The 19,737-nt window shown below is 43.7% G+C and overlaps 1 protein-coding gene across 2 annotated transcripts; it reads right to left on the reverse strand.

Annotated features, from left to right (window-relative positions):
• Positions 1–255: 255 nt before the first annotated feature.
• On the reverse strand, positions 256–19,671 carry LOC311032267 (uncharacterized protein). Of its 2 annotated transcripts, XM_084038928.1 has the most exons (6): positions 19,548–19,671; positions 9,879–10,304; positions 1,495–1,686; positions 1,261–1,414; positions 994–1,179; positions 256–672 (listed from the first exon to the last, which is right to left on the reverse strand). In XM_084038928.1, exons 2-6 carry the CDS (start codon positions 10,147–10,149, stop codon positions 354–356), a joined length of 1,122 nt encoding a protein of 373 aa, XP_083895054.1. In that variant the 5' UTR covers positions 10,150–10,304; positions 19,548–19,671; the 3' UTR covers positions 256–353. The 2 variants fall into 2 exon arrangements, with proteins under 2 accessions (XP_083895054.1, XP_083895053.1); XM_084038927.1 differs by lacking the exon at positions 19,548–19,671 and having other exon boundaries at positions 9,879–10,840.
• Between the last annotated feature and the right edge of the window lie 66 nt (positions 19,672–19,737).

Below are 19,737 nucleotides of genomic sequence, written 5' to 3' on the forward strand. Positions count from 1 at the left end.
TCATGTTAAGTCTTTAGCTTTAAAGCAAAAAATATATATTATATTCATCTGTCTATGTGGACGTCAGGAAGGCTGATGGGGATCCTTCACAATAAACTGTTAAAAAGAGAGATTTCAGCTGCCGGAACAGTGACGGCCTTCATCAAAACCCCACGTTATCCTTCCCATCCTTCATCAGTCCTAAAAGTGAAACTTCCCCACGTTTCTTCTCCACTCGAGTTTCTGACAGCGAGAAGAAAGCAGGAACTCCACAGAACTCAGTTCATCGAGGATTCAAGAAAACATCTGGAGTTCCTGTTTCGTCCACAAAGCGGGGGAAGTTCACGAGCATGCAGTAGAAGAGGGGGAGGGGCTTACTGCCACGGCCTTTGTGGCGTCGGGTTGGGGTTGGGGTAAATGGGCGCCGGGGTCGGGTGGTAGGGGGGCACGGCCGTGTTGGGGTGGGGCGGGTACGTGGGGGTCGGGTACTGAGCCATCATGTGGGCGTGGGCGTGGGCGGGCGTGGAGGCGGAGGAGGAAGGGGGGAGGTGGAGGTAGAGAGGGGCGGTGGGCGCCGAAGGAGCGGAGGGTGCCGTCGGGGTGGGAACCCTCTGCAGGACCACGTGGGGGTAAAGCTGGGACTCGGAGCGGTAGAGTCCCGGCAGCGAGGCCTTCAGCAGACTCTCCTGACTCCTGCAGGAAAAGACGGAGCAGAAGAAGAAAGTCACAACCTCGGATATGGTCAGTGCTAAAACAATGTTTACAAAAAAATTTAATAAAAAAATAAACACTATTATGTTTAGTGGAAGCTTTAATATTTAAAATAAAAATAAAATAAGAATAAGAATAATAAAAAAATAAATAAAATAATGTTTAGTAGAAGCTTTACCCTTTAAAATAAAAAAAAGTCAATAAATACAATTAAAATAAATAAAATCTATTAATTATTTAAAAACACTGGCACATTCATAGTCTAAATGAATGCTACAGATATGTTCCTGCCCCGGCTCTTACCTCTGGTATCCTCTGTTCTCGAATCCCCCGAGCCCCCCGGTCAGGTAGAGGGGGCTGTCTGGAGCCAGGCGGGGGTTCATCCTCTGGGAGAGGTGGAAGATCTTAGGAGGAGGGAACGCCTCCCATTCGCCCTCCTCTCTCTCCAGCCAACACTCGCTGCGACGCGCCGAGCGCTTCTCCCTGCGCCTGCAGGGGGCAGAAACATCAGTACGGTCCTCATAAACCAGCAAGACCAGCATGTAACGGGAGGGGGGTTACTAGTCCGACCTGCTCCGTCCCTCCTTCTTGACCCGGTCCCTGCTGGATCGTTCCTGCAGGCAGCACACGAGGAAGGACAGGGACATGGCGAGGATGACGATGCCGCTCACCACCGAAGCCAACACGGCCACTCTCAGACCGCGGTCCTCGGGTCTGGGGATCGCTTTGGAGGCAAACATGAATCTCATCAGCAAAAACCTCCAGAAACCAGCTGTCGGCCTGGTCCTGAGGAACGCTGCTCACCTTCACACACAGGCAGGTAGTTGCTCCACTGCGGTTTGCCTTTCCTGACATGGCAGAAGATCTTGTCGCTGCCGACCAGCTGGTACCCGTCTCTGCACCAGAAGGCCAGCACGCTGCCGATGGACACGCCCGAGCCGCCCTCCACGTAGAAGGAGCCTCGCCGTGGCGGCAGGACGGGGACGCAGGACAGACCTGGACGGGACCAAGACAACTCCCAATCAGTCTTTAGATCCTGATATAGCTTCATATTCAGCCTCCAGACATGAGAGGTACAACTTCTAACAAAAACCTGCTGTTACATCCTGGACCGTCAAACACAAACCGGCTCGGTCCGGTGTCACTCATCTACGCTGGGAGATCAGCAGCGAGACAGAAAGTACTATTTTTAATATTCCTCATGCTACGACTCGCTCGGTTCAGTGGGAGGTCTCGTGATGCAGCCGGCTATTGTTAGATTCTGCTGCAGGGATTTTATTTTTGAGGCTCTCAGGAAATGGCATGTAAACCTGCAAACAGCGTCATGAGTTGCAGAGAGAACATCCCACTTTTATTCTGAAATACGCATGGTTTTATTTCTGCACCACGCCACATGTGATATCTGCAGCAGATTTATGTCTTTTAAAACTCACTTCACCCACTCATTCTTTGTTACGGCCCGTATTTAAACAGCTGCCTGCTGTAGCTGGAGGAAGGGTTGGATGAGAGCCGTAAGACTCAACCAAAACAAAGATGCTCCATAGAGTTTAAAAGCATGGCGATGTTTTAACGAGTGACGGCCAGAAGGGGCATGTGATGCTTGCTGTGTCAGTATTAGTGTAATCTGTGTGTGTGTGTGTGTGTGTGTGTGTGTGTGTGTCATCCCTCTATAAGACCCTGTGAACATGTGAGCTGCTCTCTGCTGATTAGGAACGACAGATGGGAGGATTTCTGCAGCGGTAGAGAGGGAGAGCATCCCGTGATCCTGTGTGAAGATGACACACACACACACACACACACACACACACACACACACACACACACACACACACAAGTACAACTAAACAAGGACTCTGTTTTGTTAAAGGGGAAACTAAAAGCCACATTCTGTTTGCCCAAAGCTACGTTTAACTGATGCTACTGTTTTATTATTGAAGAAGAGAAACGGGGCCTCAAGGGGAAAGTATCAGGGGTTGCTCTTCCTCTCAGCTTTGGGGGCGGGGCTATGTTTGATTGGCTGCAGCTGCCAGAGAGCTGGATGTTCGTTACACCGTAGAGGACGAGAGGCAAAGCAAACGGACTTGGCTGAAACCTGCGAGACGTCTGCGGCGTTGAAGTGTGAGGACCCATACACACACCTGAGTGATGTCATCAGGTATGTGTACATGCTGCTGTTTAGGGTGCTGCAGCTGAGCAGCTCGTTAGCACACATCACATGACACCGTTATATGTGAATCAGTTGCCACGTCAGCGTTTCACCCAGCATCCAATATTCATTCTCCTTTTACCTCCCTGTTGGCGTCTGCATCGTCACATCTGGCTAATTAGCAGCTAAATGCTCCACTGTGTCCCCCAGCTGATAGCTGAGTCTCACTGGATACAGGATCTGCTACCAAAACAACAAGCTCAAAGACGCTAAAATTAAAAGTTTAAAGCTAAAAACAGTTGGCTTGATAATTCTCATCATCCACATTAGTTTGTTTGTAAATTACAGCTGGTTAAAATGCTTTGGTATGCACACACACACACACACACACACACACACACACACACACACACAAGCCTTTACTTCTATAAAGGCAGATTAAATATTGAACACATTACGTGACAGTGTGTGTTTTAAGATTCTGAGCTGAGGTGTGTTTTTGTTGCCGTGCTGTTGCTCCACCTCTACAAAAACACTGAAGTAGCACCCGCTTTCCCCCCCGGCACGCTGACACGCAATAGTACACAAGGGAGGGAACTGAGTTAATGCTGAAAAGATTGAAACTGCATGTTGTTTTTTTTGGTGTGTTGCTGCAAACATCAGCTCCGAAGTTCATGTGTGTATGTGTGGGAACCTGATGTCCAGGTAGTGTGTGTGTGTGTGTGTGTGTGTGTGTGTGTGTGTGTTGACTCTGTCCACACTGTTTGCTCTTTCTTCGGTTCCCATTCAGAAAGCTCCTTTGTCATCGTGGACCCTGTGGGTTGCCACTCACAGCGTTCAGCATGCCAGCGGGAGCTAAAACTCTTGAAAACTCCCCCCCAACCTGGCAACCCCGACACCACCAACCAAAGCATCCGCTCTGCCCTATTCTTCCTCTTAAAAAAAACCACACTCGTCTCCGTCGGGGGGGAAGCATCGGGAATAGTTTGTGATTAAATAAAGATTAGAGCTGTCTGCATTAAAGATTCAACACACACACACACACACACACACACACACACACACACACACACACACACACACACACACACACACACACACACACACACGTATACTTTCTGCACAACGACAACAGCCATGCATGCATATCAGCATTCTCAAGCACTTTTACTCACTTTATTTACTGCCATGAACCACAACGTTTAAAACCTGATCAAACAATTCCAAGTAGTCGGAAGGAAATATCGCTTTGAGATAATTCTCCGCTGATTTATCGTTGCATCCTCATAAAGTCAGAGTTTAGATGGAGAACGGTCCAAATCTAGAGGCTGGGATATATAACTACTAGCCTTGGTATGGGTGAAGCTCCACAGGATCACACTAGATCCTAGACTCCTTACCCCTCCCCTCATAGTTCACACTGAGCACACCTCAAATAGAAAATACGAAGTAAAGAATACAAATATATAAACATATGTACAAAAGAACAAAACGTATTATTCACAGTATTATCAGTATTATTCTCTTGGTTGGTTAAAAAGATGAATCTACTGAGTCAGACTCCAAACACTGAAAGTCTGAGTTGAAGTTAATGAAAGACGGCGTTCTTGGCCATTTTTCTTCTTGAGTGTTTTATTTGTTCTCCAGCTGCTGCAGCTTTATCTGCTCTGACCTCAAACAAACATCATGGCCGTCTCCCCGTCCTCCTCTCCATCAGTGTATCTATTTCTGTGGCATCTCGCTGATGCACGGTATCACAGCTGATTACCTAACCCCCCCTCCCCCCCCCCCTCCCTCTGCGTGTACAGCCTCAGCACTCATATAATAATAAAGTCACATTTTGTATAGTCACATTTTTTAGGTTGAGATCTTTGATAGGTTGAGTTAAAGGGTTCGCTCATATGCACGGAATAGGGCATCCGAATAGCTGTTTGCTGCTATATTAATGCTCCGAGCGTCATAAAGAGAGCCTTTAACCAGCAGCTTTGGCTGGATCTGATTGAGGATAATCCAGGCAGCAACCCGGAGCCAAGACTGTTTAGAAGTCTATGAGGAGAAACATTGTAAACATGAGTTTATGTCTCAATCTCTAGTTTCAAGTCTTCTTCAATCCAGCAAATTGAAGAAGACTTGTACATTATGGTCCATTTAGAGTCCACCAGACCAGAAAGCAGGGGATGCTTTAGGGGGCGGGGCTAACCTGAACAGGTCTGGAGTTCAGTGGACACCAGGTTATTGGCACATCTAAAAAAGCAGCACATTTAAGATGCAAGCCTTCATCAAAGTTAGATGACAAAGAGACAAGATATCTTCTATTCCACTCTCTCTGTGTGCGTGTTCACCGTGGCTGTCACCTCGTTTCAAATCCAATAAATCAACTCAAACTCCTTCTGGTACTCTGAATGAAGCATTACCAAATGAAAAAGTAGCCTACGTACGGGAATGGATTTCAACTTAAAAGATCAATTATGATAATTCTATTGAAAATGACAGCGCTAGAGCATCAGATGGGGGGTTAGGGTTAGCTTTTGTATTATTCATCTTAAAAATGTCATTTAAGATGATTGGATTGAGGCCGTACTACTCCTAACATCCGTCTTTCACCTGAATAAGTCAGCGAGTATCACAGTCAACGTTCTTTTTAAAAGGGTTTTCTTTTTAAATGTGCTGTGCCAGACTAGTTCCTGGCTTTCCTGGAGTTTCTAATGGTTACCTGGCACATAAAAGTCTTGCTGCTAGGCAGATCTTTGTTACCTTTGAACTGAGCCAGACTAGCTGTTTATCCCCGTTTCCAGTGTTTGTGCTAAGCTAAGCTAAGCTAACAGGCTGCAGATACATTTCTATTGTATAGACGTGAGAGTTGCATCGGCGATAAAGGGAATATCTCCCACGATGCTGAGCTGTTGCTTCCATTGAGGAGGTTTTGGCTGCTGGTTTTGACGAGACAGTCTTCAACGAGGTTTCCCATCAAGCCTCAACCATCGCAGAGAGAGAAGGCTAATTCCAGACTCTCCCCTCTGTGACTTTGCTCAGCGAGCGGTGCTGGTTGTAAGCCGTGGGAAGGCAATAATGAAGTTGAGTCACTGCCAGCGACCATATTGGATTGACAGGCAGGAGACAGGGAGAACTCTTTTGTTCTGAGAGCTTGCCAAGACCTGTAGAGCTCAGGAGTGACGATGATGTGTGTCCCCGAAGAAACTCTCCTTCTGGGTCACAGAAATCCAGACCCCCAACCTTCCAACGATGAAAATGCTTCTTCTGCATACGAGGGCGGATAAAACGATGACCCCTCCGATGGACGGACTGCTATCAGTTAGTGTGTGTGCATCTGTATTCCTGCATGCTGGCGTGTCATGGACAGGATTTCTTGCCTGCTTCAAATAGCCCGGAATAGACAAAAGGTTATTGGCTTTGCCCCGTTGGTTAATAAGATTAAAGGCATTTGTAACATTTAATTTACGTTCCAGGCTTTTGGACCGACCGTCGCATCTAAAGAGACTTTCAGAAGGGAAGAATAGAAGCGGCTTTATTCCACATCGTGAGGTAGATGCCGGATCTAGAAGTGAACATTTGGTTTTCTGGATTCTTCGACAAAAACACAAGAATTTTGTTTGTGGTCGCCGACTACACTCGTTTTATTCCCCCGTGCTTCCAAATGAAAACGTACCTCAGAAACCAGAGACTCTCAGACCGTTATAAAGTCTTCTTGATGAGTCATTTTAAATCTAATAAAAGAAAATCAACGCTACGGAGCGTTAAGGCCGCCCTGTAAACGCCTGCTTGGTCGGATTAAGAGGCGGACCGCCTGCTCAGTAACTGATATCGGCTTGGTTCGGGGATTAACACTAACATCAACTCTCACACACTGTCCAGGTTAATAGGTTATGATACCGTGTTAATAAAGGCTGAAATAACCGCTGCTCATTAGCAGCCTGCCTCACTGGGAGGCAGGTACATCCTTAAAAGGCCTTTTTAGACCCAAAGAGCTGTGAAATGCTCTATAGACGTTTTCCTTCAGCATGTAATAACTTTGGCAAAGTCTCTGACTCTATGTCTAGCGCCATCGTGAGGTCAAACATGCTTTTGTTTACGACCAAATCTCTGTGCTAATGAATACATGCTATCATGCTAAAACAGTAAAGTGTGGCTGAAGGTCTGATGTAAATGAAGGAGCGCCTGAAGACAGACGGATCGATCCGGCGCTTCGAGGACTAAAACCTTCATGCGTCCGCTTCACCAATTTTATGGATGTTTTTTAATTAAAACAGTGTGTTCAGTCGTTCAATGCGGACGCTGAAGGCTGTTTCTCTCTGGACAAGTAAACAGTAACAGCTTTTAAACATCTGGCCTTCGTCTGCAGAGAGTGAACTCCATGACTCTATTAGTCGTATTAATGCTGCAACGTGATGATGATGATGAAATTCATCATATCTGTCTTTGTTCGTCTCTCCAACCAAACTGAATAATGAAACGATAACATATGGAAAATGAGTCTGTTGCCTATTTTAGGGTTGAGTCTTGAACAGTTCCAGTTGACCTTTGACCTCTCAGTGGTAAAATCTAGAGGTGTTATGTTTTTTTGTTTTTGTTTTGGATATATATATATCTCATATTCTGACTTATTTCATACCGATATATGAGCTTTGTATAAATTAAACGTGATAATGTAAAGAAGGGGAAGTTAATAAAATGTATTTAATATATTTGATTAATTTAATTTAATTTATTTAATTGTATGACGTATTCTATGTCATGTAAATATTGTAGTTTGTATTTGAGGAAATTAACTCCCTGTACTCGGATGAACCGTGGCGGTGCATCTGTGGAGGTAAAAAAGTTTGTGAACCGCTGCTTTATCTCTTCCTTGGTTTCTTATAAATCTTCTGTGTCAAAAAGCTCTGCACGGCACAAAAGCCTTCTATATTTAACTGGATTTATTTTTGTCCCGTGAATGACAACCGAGGCTGGTTTTATTCTCAAAAGGCTGAAACTAAAATGGCTCAAATGTCAAAACAGAAACACAGCGCCGCTGCTGTAATGTGAGACCTGAAGGAAAAAACAGTCAAACAGGCTTAAAATACGGTTGAAAGAAAAAAGTAAACAAAAATAAAATGCGGAGCTTTTAGTGGGAATAAGCCGTTTATATCGTCATACGCACACTTTTTGGGGGTTTTTGGAACTTGACATGAATCAAACCTCCAGATTAAGATTTGTTTTTGGGAGAACTCACGTAAAAAGCTTTGGTGTGGCGTAATTCATGCATGTGGTCCGATGTGGCAATCCAGCTGATCACCTGTGTGTGTGTGTGTGTGTGTGTGTGTGTGTGTGTGTGTGTGTGTGTGTGTGTGTGTGTGTGTGTGTGTGTGTGTGTGTGTGTGTGTGTGTGTGTGTGTGTGTGTGTGTGTGTGTGTGTGCCATTAAGTATAAAGTGCTTATTCCTTTTCTGCTGCCGTTATGAAACGAGCAACTGTGTTTATTTTCTAAACCTTTAAGAAGATTTGTGCTGTTTGGGCCGAATGTTTCCAGTGTGTGTGAGTGTGTGTGTGTGTGTGTGTGTGTGTGTGTTATGTACAGTGTATTATATGCAGTGTGTATTAGGCACGTGAGTTTTGCATTTTGTCATCTGCTGACGGCTATTTATGCACACGTGAGGATGTGGCTCTGTGAGTGAGAAGGGGCGGGTGAGGGACATAAGAATAAATGGTTGGAAAGGAGAGAGAGAGACGGGGGGGGATGGACAGAGGGAGCGGAGGAGAAGAGAAAGGCAGATCATGCTCCAGTGGAGGTGAAGTCATGCGAGCGGCGCTGCAGCTTTCTCTTCAGGCTGAGCAGCTCCAGCCCGGACACAACAAACTGTCTTTAACTGCATCACCTGCCCCCCCCCCCCCCCCCCCCCCCCCACACACACACACACACACACACACACACACGTGTGCACTCACTCCCTTGTATTACCCAAAACGAGTCGGAGATTAACTCACATGAGGAAACACTCAAGTTTGTACTTTGACTTGGTTAGACATATTGGCATAATAACATAACAGTAACACACACACACACACACACACACTCAAACTTTCTTGTGAGCTCCGAGGGGGAAAAGCAACAAGTGGAGGTTTTTGAAGCGGGTCAGTTTTATCTTGGATCGTTGCTCAAACAAAAACATTCAAACCAGATTTAAGCGCTCAGGCAAACGCTGGAATTCAAGTTACGTTCAAAGACAGGATTTTGGGATAAAATGTGATGTGATGAGTGTTTCAGGTCCAAGTGCCTTCTGTGGCGGGGGCCGGGGTTTAGGGCTGGGTTTGAGGCTAAGTAGACTTGAGTTTGAGGCTAAGTAGACTTGGGTTTGAGGCTAAGTAGATTTGGGTTTGAGGCTGAGTAAACTTGTGTTTGAGGCTAAGTAGACTTGGGTTTGAGGCTAAGTAGACTTAGGTTTGAGGCTAAGTAAACTTGGGTTTGAGGCTAAGTAGACTTGGGTTTGAGGCTAAGTAGACTTGGGTTTGAGGCTAAGTAGATTTGGGTTTGAGGCTGAGTAAACTTGTGTTTGAGGCTAAGTAGACTTGGGTTTGAGGCTAAGTAGACTTAGGTTTGAGGCTAAGTAAACTTGGGTTTGAGGCTAAGTAGACTTGGGTTTGAGGCTAAGTAGACTTGGGTTTGAGGCTAAGTAGACTTGAGTTTGAGGCTAAGTAGACTTGTGTTTGAGGCTAAGTAAACTTGTGTTTGAGGCTAAGTAGACTTGGGTTTGAGGCTAAGTAGACTTCATCACTCTATATAATGTCTGAATAAAGAGGACACATTCAAATAGCTCCCGTTGTCCAAACAACAGCCCCGATATCCAAAACGTTACACTTTAGTAGAACAGAATCACCTGCTTATATTCACATTTGAGAAGCTGAAATCAAATGCATTTTTGCTGAGAAACGACTTTCATTTCATTGAAAGGCAGCACTAAAGATTCAGCTGAAGGGATGCAGCTGCAAACTTTTACTGCACAAGTCAAACTGTAGGTGTAGCAGTAAAAGAGGTCCGCCGGACTAACCTGTGTAGTTGCTGGTGGTTCTCTGAGTTGCCAGAGCCTCCGTCGGCGCCTCCGTCGGCGCCCCTGTCGGCTTCTGGGTCTCGGTCTGCAGGTCCGGCTGCAGCTGGATCGTCGCCGAGGTCCAGTCCTCCGGCAGCGACGTGGCAGAGGTGCTCTGTAAGTCCTCGGGGCTCAGCGTGGAGCCCCGGACCAGGACCAGAGCACCCAGCAGGGGCCACAGGGGCATCCAGAGGTGGGTGCCTGCAGTGCTGTGAGCGGTGGTGGGAGACATGGGGGGGTCAGCTACCGTAGTAGGAGAAGAAGTCTTCTTTCTCTTTTTTCCTGGTCCTCTCCTCTTCTCTGCTCTGTCCTCCTCCTCTTCTCCCCTCACTCCCTCGGCGGAGAGAGGAAAACCCCCTCGCCTCCTCCGCTCATGATGCCGGCGTGCTGCAGGAAGGAACGGCAGAGAAGCAGAGGAAGTAAAGTGTGCATGTGTTTGCAGCTGTAATCTGCTCTCACATGCTGCTGTTTCCTCACCAGTCCTCTCCTCCCTCTCTCCCCTCCCTCTGATCTCCCGCTGGGCTGACTGAGCTCTTGCATAACAGTAACTCATTCGCTGAGCTGTGCTGAGCTGTAACTCATGCAGCCTTAAGTCCTGATATTCCTGGTGTGCTTTCCCTTCTCTGCCCCTCTCAGCATGTTCCCCCTCTCTCACTCTGCGATCGATTAGAGACGGTGGAAAGGTGTCACTTGCACTTTTACCGGGAAAACGATCAATATTTGCTATTGGGTCACACAAACTAGAGGGGGGGGGGGGGGGGGGGGGCTTCGGGCTGAGAGATAGAAAGTGTTTAGAGTTTCAACAGAGAGTAACTGGTTGGCTGATCGCAGGATTTAGAGTTGTGTTGGGACGTCACAGGAACACATGTAGCCGTAGCATGGAGCTAGCTACCGTCTTTCCAAACAATGATTAGAGCTTTCCTCCAGCTTTGACATTTCTGGTTTGTGCATGTTCGTTAGTCAGAATCGATACTTCCAACAGTTTTTAATCCATTGAACAACAGGTGTTCCAGTTAAACGAGTGACCGTGTTAACTGGTGACTTACAGTCTATTTTATCTTATCACTTTTTGGATTCTACTGCACTTTACCTCTTGTTGCTGTAACCCTGTAAATGTTTTTTTGTCTTATGTGGTTGTATTATACGTTATGTACTAATACCGTACTAATACTGGCCCACTTGCTAATGTATCCTACAGACTCACTAACAGCACACGGATCTGGAAAGTCCACTTGTTTAGGAAGCATGTTTACGATCTTTGGCGGTTAATGAAGGAGGACTGTGTTCCCTGAATGAAGGGAACTTCCTGACAGCAGCTGTTGGACGCTAGCCTCCATGTTTACGGCTCTATAAGTCACAGACACGATGCACGACACATCGGGGTCAGAAAATCTACAACTTTTACTCCTTTTTACAGATTCTGTACCCTGCGGCTGCACACAAACCACCATATTATTCTGTTTAAAAGCTAAACTCACAAGTTAGACATTATAAGGACAAACTTGTTTGCAGTGATTTCTCCATCAAGAACTCTCATGCACAAAGTCTCAGCTCGCATTAACGTTTCCTTGCAGTGTGTCACCATTATCGGACTGACCACAACACGCCTTTTCTGCTGCTTCATAAATCCTACATGACATTTCTTGTGTGTTTGTCACTGTGTGTGTGTGTGTGTGTGTGTGTGTGTGTGTGTGTGTGTGTGTCATGCATCCTCGTGTACGTGTCACCGGCGGATGCTCAGGTGCAATATGACGACTCTCTGGTCAGAAAGTCCGTGCAAAGACGTGAATAATTGATACATCTGGGAGTGAAAAACAGGAGAAAGTGAGGAGGAAAGAGATCGAGGAGTGAGAGAGAGGAGCAGGAGGAGTGAGTGATGACACGAGGGCGGCGAGGAAAACAATCAGAGACGGCAAAGAGATTGGAAAAGAGAGACAGATGAAGGGAGCGCCTGAGAAAACGGCCCGTCTATCAAGTGTTGGGACGGTAAATGGGGACGCGATGGGCCTCCGCTGCCACCAAATACATTATTTACAGCCACGGCTTCGCCAAAGTGGACACGAGAAGGCTTCAAAGGACGGATCTAAGGTTTTATTTTGAGCCATCCAGTTAAAGCTAGGCGAGGTTTTCATGGTAAAAATACACCCGTCCTCTCTGCACGACTCAGAAACAGAGACGGGGGTTTCAGGTGTCGGGGTTTAGTCGAACTGATGCTGGGAAATACTCTTAAAGGGGAAGTTTAGACTTATATATAATATATGAACTCCTTAAATTGGGTCCAGTATTGAGTGAGGGAGATCAGACCCTCATTAGTCACTTACACACAAAATCATGAGGAAATAAGGTCCAGGTTGAAAAATACCGAACTTCCCCTTTAATGCAGAGAAACCACCAAGAATAACTTCTATATTTCATATGATATCTTGCTAAAATCTTTGTCCATTTAACATTCAAACATGTATTTTAAAGCTGAGATAATACATCTTTTAGATGTAACATGAATGAGTCTGCTGGATGTGTATAAAGACAGTTGTGTTGCCAACGCAACCATCCATAGCAACTTAAGAGGATCAAATATCAATGTTGCGTCAAACGTGAACACAGTTTCATCAGAGCTTATATATATATATATATATATAAACATTAACAATGAATAATCCATAGTGTCCTTAATATGCTACTTGCAGCACATCAATAAGTCATAACCTCATTAATATTGAAACTATAGATACTATATTATAACTAGTGCAAACAAATCAGATCGTCGACGATCAGCCCTGCATTTTACATCCAACTAAAATGGAAGGCGTCTGTCTGTCTGTCTGTCTGTCTTTGTTTGGTTTTAGGAAAGAAGAGATCATGGGTTGGTTTCAAAAGGAACTTAAAAATAAGTTGTAACACAAACATGGGTCTCCTGGGTGAAAGTCCTGTGTTTCAATCCATCCCATTACACATAATTAAATGAGATCAGGCTAGTTTTTAGCAGAGATTTCTCATTGATGGCAGCTGCTTGGCTGGGGAAAAGTAAAAAGATGTAAATGTGAGGCTGTAAGACACCACACTGCTGCTGGTGTACTAACTATGAATATAATATGGAGGGAAAAGGCTGCTCTAATAGCCTGGGGAACAATTACCAGCTCATTTTTTATTCTGCTGTCCAGAAAAAGTTCAAAAGATTTCCAGTTCTGATAAAACACGGGACTTTACGGCATAAAAAACCCCTCCTGAACACACGAGGGAGGAAACACACACTCCTGATGGATAATAAAGCCGTGTTCTTGCACACTGTAGTTATTTTTGAAGCATTAAACACCAAAAATCTGTCTCTGTCACCATCAACCTAATCCTGAACACGACATCTCACATTAAATACTGTTATATAATATAACACACATTAACGCTGTGTGTGTGTGTGTGTGTGTGTGTGTGTGTGTGTGTGTGTGTGTGTGTGTGTGTGTGTGTGTGTGTGTGTGTGTGTGTGTGTGTGAGTGTGTGTGTGAGTGTGTGTGCAGCACAGCAGCATATAAAGCCAATAATCAGTGCTAAGTATGGAAGTGCAGGGTCACGCAGGACGGAGGGGCTTTCCTCTAACGAGGGGTTAACGAAGGACAAGCCAGCGCTTCACACCAGGGTTCAGGTAATCTGTGGCTCCGATGATGCAGAGCTGCAGGAATTCTTGTGAGGAATCTGCAGATAATGAGCTCAGATTTAAAACAGGATCCTCTGCAGCCACTGGAAAGCTTGTGCACTAAAAAAAAAATTCATTGGATGAACCTATCATCCATCTAAATACACCATGTTAAATCAATCTATCTTGATTGTGTTATTCCAACAACACATATGTTTGTAAATGTAACATAATGTTAACATGTCCATTCAATGAATTTGGCTTTTATTGAATTAAAATGTCTGTACTAAGTTAGTCTAATTAAATTCATTTTACATTGATTAAACACTTTCGCACAACAAAATTCAGCCTCGTTATATGAACTGATATGTATTTTGTCTGTTATAATGTTAATCTTGTTGAACTAATGTAGCTTTTGCCTGTACTACTCATGTCAATCTTGTTTTAGTTTGTGTTTTTATTGCTAATGTTTATTCACACTGACACCGTTGACTTCAACATTTCATCCAAACCACTTGTGGAAAGTAGTGAAATATTATTTTTATTTCATTTTTTTGGGACATGCATACATTAAGTCTGTGCCAGGAAGCTGTTTTGAACGCTTGATTATTCGAGTCTGTGCTCGGCGTAAACTTTTAAGTCAGAACATTTAGTTTCCTGTCTGCTAACTCTGAAATGGTTTCATTTCTCTTAAAACTTCAAGCTGTGCTCATCAATATTTAATATTAATGGGATAAAACAAGCATTTGTGATATGAAAGAGATCTCTCATAGTCACAAACCCGCCCCGAGTCCACATCGGCTCAAAGCAGCGTCCTTGATGAAAGAGTTAGCGACTAGCGAGTGAACATAGTGGATTCTAAGATATTCTTCTCAGGACTCGGTGGAGACCAAAAACGGAGCTAAGAGGAGAGTGAACATTTGACTTTGTGTGTGTGTGTTTGGAGTTAAATAGACGAAATTAACAACGTCACATAGTAACGTAACTTAAAATAAGTCCAGCTTGACTTTTGGTTTGACACAAACATCGGCCTCCTGGGTGAAAGTCCTGTGCTCTTCAACCTAATCACTCAGAAAGAAAAGTGAGGGTCTGTTAAAAAGGGGGCACGTTGGCTGAATCATTTTGTGTCCCAGAGATTAGAAGCTAAAAGTCTCCCAGCGGGATTAATCTCAAATTAGATATTTTTTCGAGCATGACATTATTGTACAAAGTTATCTTTAGCTTTCATTTATTTTTTTCCGAACGCGCCTTCATGAATGATTTCATATACTTGATGTTTTACTTTGAGTGAAAATCCTTTCCTTTCTTGTCTGGACCGGTCTGCTCCCAAACTCGACTCATTACTGTCAGAACATCGGCATTAAACCTCCCAGGAAACGGCTCTCAGGGTCTCAGTGGGCGTCTTCACATTCAAGCGTCTTCACTGATTACATTCATGTTTCTCCGTCGGAACTGAAAGTGTTCCACATTTGCTAAAGTGTTTTTTTTTACTTTCTGTGAGCACCGGTGGGATGTTGGGATCTTCTGATTCCTGCTGCGAGAAGAAGAGAAGCGAAGCAGGGGTCAAGCATGAGGGGAAGGGGATTTGAAGGGACAGGGATCAGGACCGGTTCAAATCCCCGGGACAGCTGGGGAATGATCCTGCACCAAGAAACCACTGCTGGACTGTCCTTGAAGTATCCTTCAGTATCCTCTTCATAACGTCGGCGGACTTGGAGTCTTGATAATCGGAGTGTTCCCTCAAATCACCAACATCACGACGAGATAATATAATAATGACTTTGACGGTTCTGTGGTTTCTGCACATGCAGGTTACTAAAACCTGCACTCTGGCGTTGGGTGACCCCCCTGCAGCGTTGGGGTTAATTTGGGAGGCGAGCAGCACAGTGGCAGATTAGAAACGACGCTGCGTGAGGCTGGGAGACTTCTCGGACCCCCGGAGCTCGTCTGATCTTCCACTTGATCTCCGCGGCGGGACCCGGCTGTCATTAGTGGGTAACTCCAAGGGAGGTCAACAAGAGGGCAGCAACACATGCTCATATTTCATCTCTCACAGGGCATTTACACCAGTTTATATGCCAAAGGAAAGTGTTGTATAAATGACAAGATCTGATGAATAAGTGTTCTTGCCTCTTTGAGGGCTGCAGGTTTATAAAGTGCCAAACAGCAGACTCGCATGGATTTAGATTTGGATGTCAATCTGTGTGTGTGTGTGTGTGTGTGTGTGTGTGTGCTTTTTGGATGTGATTCCTAATCTGGGGTCACAGTTCGCTGCAATCTGCCAATGCATTTTCTATTTACATTTGAGGTCTTTCACTAAGCTGTAATCCAGAGGGAAACGGATTCCCTCTTTTTCCCCATCAGCAACACCAACAGAGGTCTAAAGAGCCTGAATTAAAATGCTTAGTAACACACACACACACACACACACACACACACACACACACACACACACACACACACACACACACACACACACACACACACACACACACACACATCTCACACCAGATGAAATCAAAGTTTTTAAGAAAATATTTAAAAACAAAAAGCAATTCTAACAACACAAATAAAAAAAATAAAATAAAAATCCAAATAGAAAATCAATGAATTAAAATCTTCTTTCAGCTCAAACATTTTGAGAAGTCTGACTATCATGAGCCAAAGCTTGTTCAGTATTTACAACAGTGAATACAAGCTGTGTGGCTCCACCTTGTGGAGATAAGTGGTAGTTGTTTGTCCTCAAATATTTTTGTGTTCCTTAAAAGAAACTCAAAATAAAAACAGTTTATATACACAGTATAAAAACAGAACGCTGTGAAGCCACAGAAGTTAAATGCAGGTTGGTGTGGAGATCCCAAACATTTTGTTGGCTGACGGGAGAGGAAGGCGGGGGACGTGAGGAAATAAATGAGACACACCTGTGAGCGGGGGAGGGGAGCTACGAACAAAGGAGGCATGGATCGAGAGATCACCAAAGGTTTGATCCAGTTCTCATATTTTGCTCAATAAGAAAGAAAAACAGTGATGTGTGTCAGAATGAACAGTGGAGGCTGCTGGATGATCATAATGTGTTGAACCCCAGAGGGAGTTTGGGTGAAACCATCTCTTTCACCTGCTCGGGCAGAACCATTTCTATTTGATTTAATTGTTTTCTTGTTTTTTTGTGTTCTTGTTTTTATCAATAATTTAAAAGTTTAGGGTTGTGTTTATTGTCCTTTCTGGTGCCTAACTCTTACTTTGGATATTTGGGATGAACGTTTACTACAACTATGTGGGATGATATGAAACGTTCATGTCTTGCCAGAATAGTTGTTTAATTTACGTCAGAATCCCAATAATCAACCAAATATGCTTAAAACTCTTAAAATGTCAGCAAAACATACTGGAATCAATTTATCTCACATTCTGTCCATAACTTCATTTTATTGTATCATAGAAAGAACACTTTTTTCCAGTGAAGATGATAAACAAAGAAAATGTATTAATAACATTTTTTATTAAAAAAAGCAACAATTGTGTGCTTTACAGCTTTTTAAATTCACTCAAGTGACGATATTCACGATTCTATATTATATTATATCATCCAATCCTGGAATTGGCCATTAGGGATTCAGCACCACAGCAGAGTGGACAGCTCCGCCTGGACCAACCAGCTTTTCATGTGTTTGATGTTTTATCCATAACATTTTAGGATGAATGTCACATCACATCATTCATGATAAGCATCTTTAACCATAATATCTTTTTGGTTTAAAGAAAACCTAACTTTTTGGCCAACAACATTCCCATAGGTTACCTTTTAAACTACGGCCAACCTGTTGGCAGACAGTTGCTTATTCTGTTCTGTTTGCTTATGCTGCAACATCAGCATCACAAACACATTCACCCTCCTTTATGTTTCTCTGGTTTCTAAAATCCTCCAAACCGTCACATGACTTCCTGGCAGCGACTGTAACGCTACAGAGAAGAACACAGACAACCCAAACAAGAGCAGCCAGACCTCTAATCCAATCAAAACCAGAGGGAGGGGCAAAAGGACAAACCAAAAAACCCGCCAAACGATGGAGTCGACTAACTTTCCACCTGCTGAGCGTCACTTACACTCACACACTCACTTACACTCACACACTCATATTATGTCATAGAGGAGAAGTAGGAGAAGAGGAGAAGTCTTTCACAGTTTAATACTTAAAGAGGTTTAGTGAGAATTAGCTAACAGTGATTGGATTATGTAAACTCAAAGGTCCAATGAAGAGGAGACAAACACACACACACACACACACACACACACACACACACACACACACACACACACACACACACACACACACAAATAACTTAATAAATGAAATCCGAACCAGTCAATATATATTCAGCATTAAATACAACATTCCCTTCATTCACTTGTCTTTATAATGTAACACATTTTCACACGTTGCAGTAGATCGGATGCAGATAATCCCTTAAAAACGCCTCAATTGCTTTCACCAGGCAGCCAGGGTTTTAATTGTTTTTTTGTTTGCTGGACGAGAAGCTAAGAATTAATCCTCATTACACAATGGAGGGAAAGCTGCAGGTGGTTTTTAACCGGCATGTGTGTGACCTTGTGTCATGAGACGGACCTGCGTGTGGTTTTGAATTCATCACTTTCATTAACACTTGTGTGCAACGTGTGTTTTTCAGGCGTTTTGTATTTTATTTATAAAAGTGTCCTAAAGTATTAGTCGTTTTATGTCTTCTGTATATTGTGTGTTTATAGTCCATAAACCTGCGGTGATGTCACCATGACGACGTCCACCATTGTTCTCCTATGCTTGGAGAAGTTTTAGTTGTTTGCAATCTGCAGGTTCGCCGCTAGATGGCGCCAAATGCAACACACTAATTACATTTTAACATTAACATTTAACTTTAAATTTAACTAGATGGTCGAAAAAAAATGTAACTTTTGTGTTATATGTTGAAATGTTGCTTCTTTTCTTGCACAGTTGTGTGATGGTTTTGGTGTTGTTTCATTTGATTGAGTTGATGTTTTATGTTTTTGTATTGCTGTCTGGTTGGTTTTATGCTACTGTATTCTTATATTATATTATATTATATAGTATATGATATTTTTATTATGCCATATCTATGTTATGTTTTTACCTATGTGTTCAGATTGTGTCTTAAATATAAAGGCCTGTAAGCTTGCGCTTAATGAAATGTGTTACAGAAATGGAATTGCCTTTGCACCTCCTCAGTGAATCCTCTAGAGGGCAGTATGTCACTTCAGGTTTCAAGATTCCTGTTTAAGATTATGTCATTCTAATAATTATTAATTCGAGCCATTAAATAATTAATTATATAATGGGTCACATGCACACAAAAACACTTCATAACATGTTACGTGATCATTATGGTTATTTTTCTATTGTAAATGTTTAATCTCTGCAGAATTCCAGTTTATCTATTACACTGTGGAGTGCCAGTGTAAGACAATATTTAATTAATAAATAAATGTGCCTATCACATAAATCCTGAAATAAATAAATTAAGCAATAAATATAAATAAATGTATTATTTGTTAATGCCTCGATTATTTATTTCAGGGTGTATTTCATAGGTATATTTATTTATTTATTATTATCTTCAAATTCCATATAATCCCTGTTATACTAATTATATTTGATTATTTTCCACATTATTTTCCTCTTAGTCCAATGATTCCATCTAGAGACAGTTTTGCTGCAAAAACCTCCATGATACGCGCACACGCGTACCCCCACGCCCTCGTGCAAACTTTCCTCACTCCTGATTGGTCCATGCAGGCCCGGGAGGGTGGAGAAACGCCGCGGTTAATTAGCATACCTATCCAGGCTGATAAATGTGCCGGCCGGCTCACCTGATGCCTCGCTGCATCAAACACGCGGAGGAGGAGAGGGACTGCGGGTGTAGCGTGCCTGGCAGCAGAGCCACACACGGGGGGAGGAACAGTCTGACTTGGGAGAAGCTAATTCACTCACCTCAAAGAGACTCTCCCCGGCCTCGCTCCACCGTGCGTAAAAGCGCGTAAAGCGCGTAAAAGCGCACAGCCAAAGCAGAACTTCCCCCCAGGAGACCTTCCCTCTTCCTCCTCCGGCTCCACAGGTCGCTGGTGGTCTGAGTCCTTACTCCCCCGCCGGTTTGTGATTTTCTTCTTCACACCCGGTTCTG

This window comes from Eutrigla gurnardus (genome assembly GCF_963514095.1).
Source record: "Eutrigla gurnardus genome assembly, chromosome: 21".
Lineage (NCBI taxonomy): Eukaryota > Metazoa > Chordata > Actinopteri > Perciformes > Triglidae > Eutrigla > Eutrigla gurnardus.

What these genes read in the sequence shown, in the direction of transcription:
- LOC311032267 (XM_084038927.1), bottom strand. Translation starts at nt 10,470, where the DNA reads ATGAGTTACTGTTATGCAAGAGCTCAGTCAGCCCAGCGGGAGATCAGA. An exon ending in CTACCTGCCTGTGTGTGAAG is followed by an intron (nt 1,415 to 1,494) that starts GTGAGCAGCGTT and finishes TTGCCTCCAAAG; the next exon opens with CGATCCCCAGACCCGAGGAC. An exon ending in AAGAAGGAGGGACGGAGCAG is followed by an intron (nt 1,180 to 1,260) that starts GTCGGACTAGTA and finishes TGCCCCCTGCAG; the next exon opens with GCGCAGGGAGAAGCGCTCGG.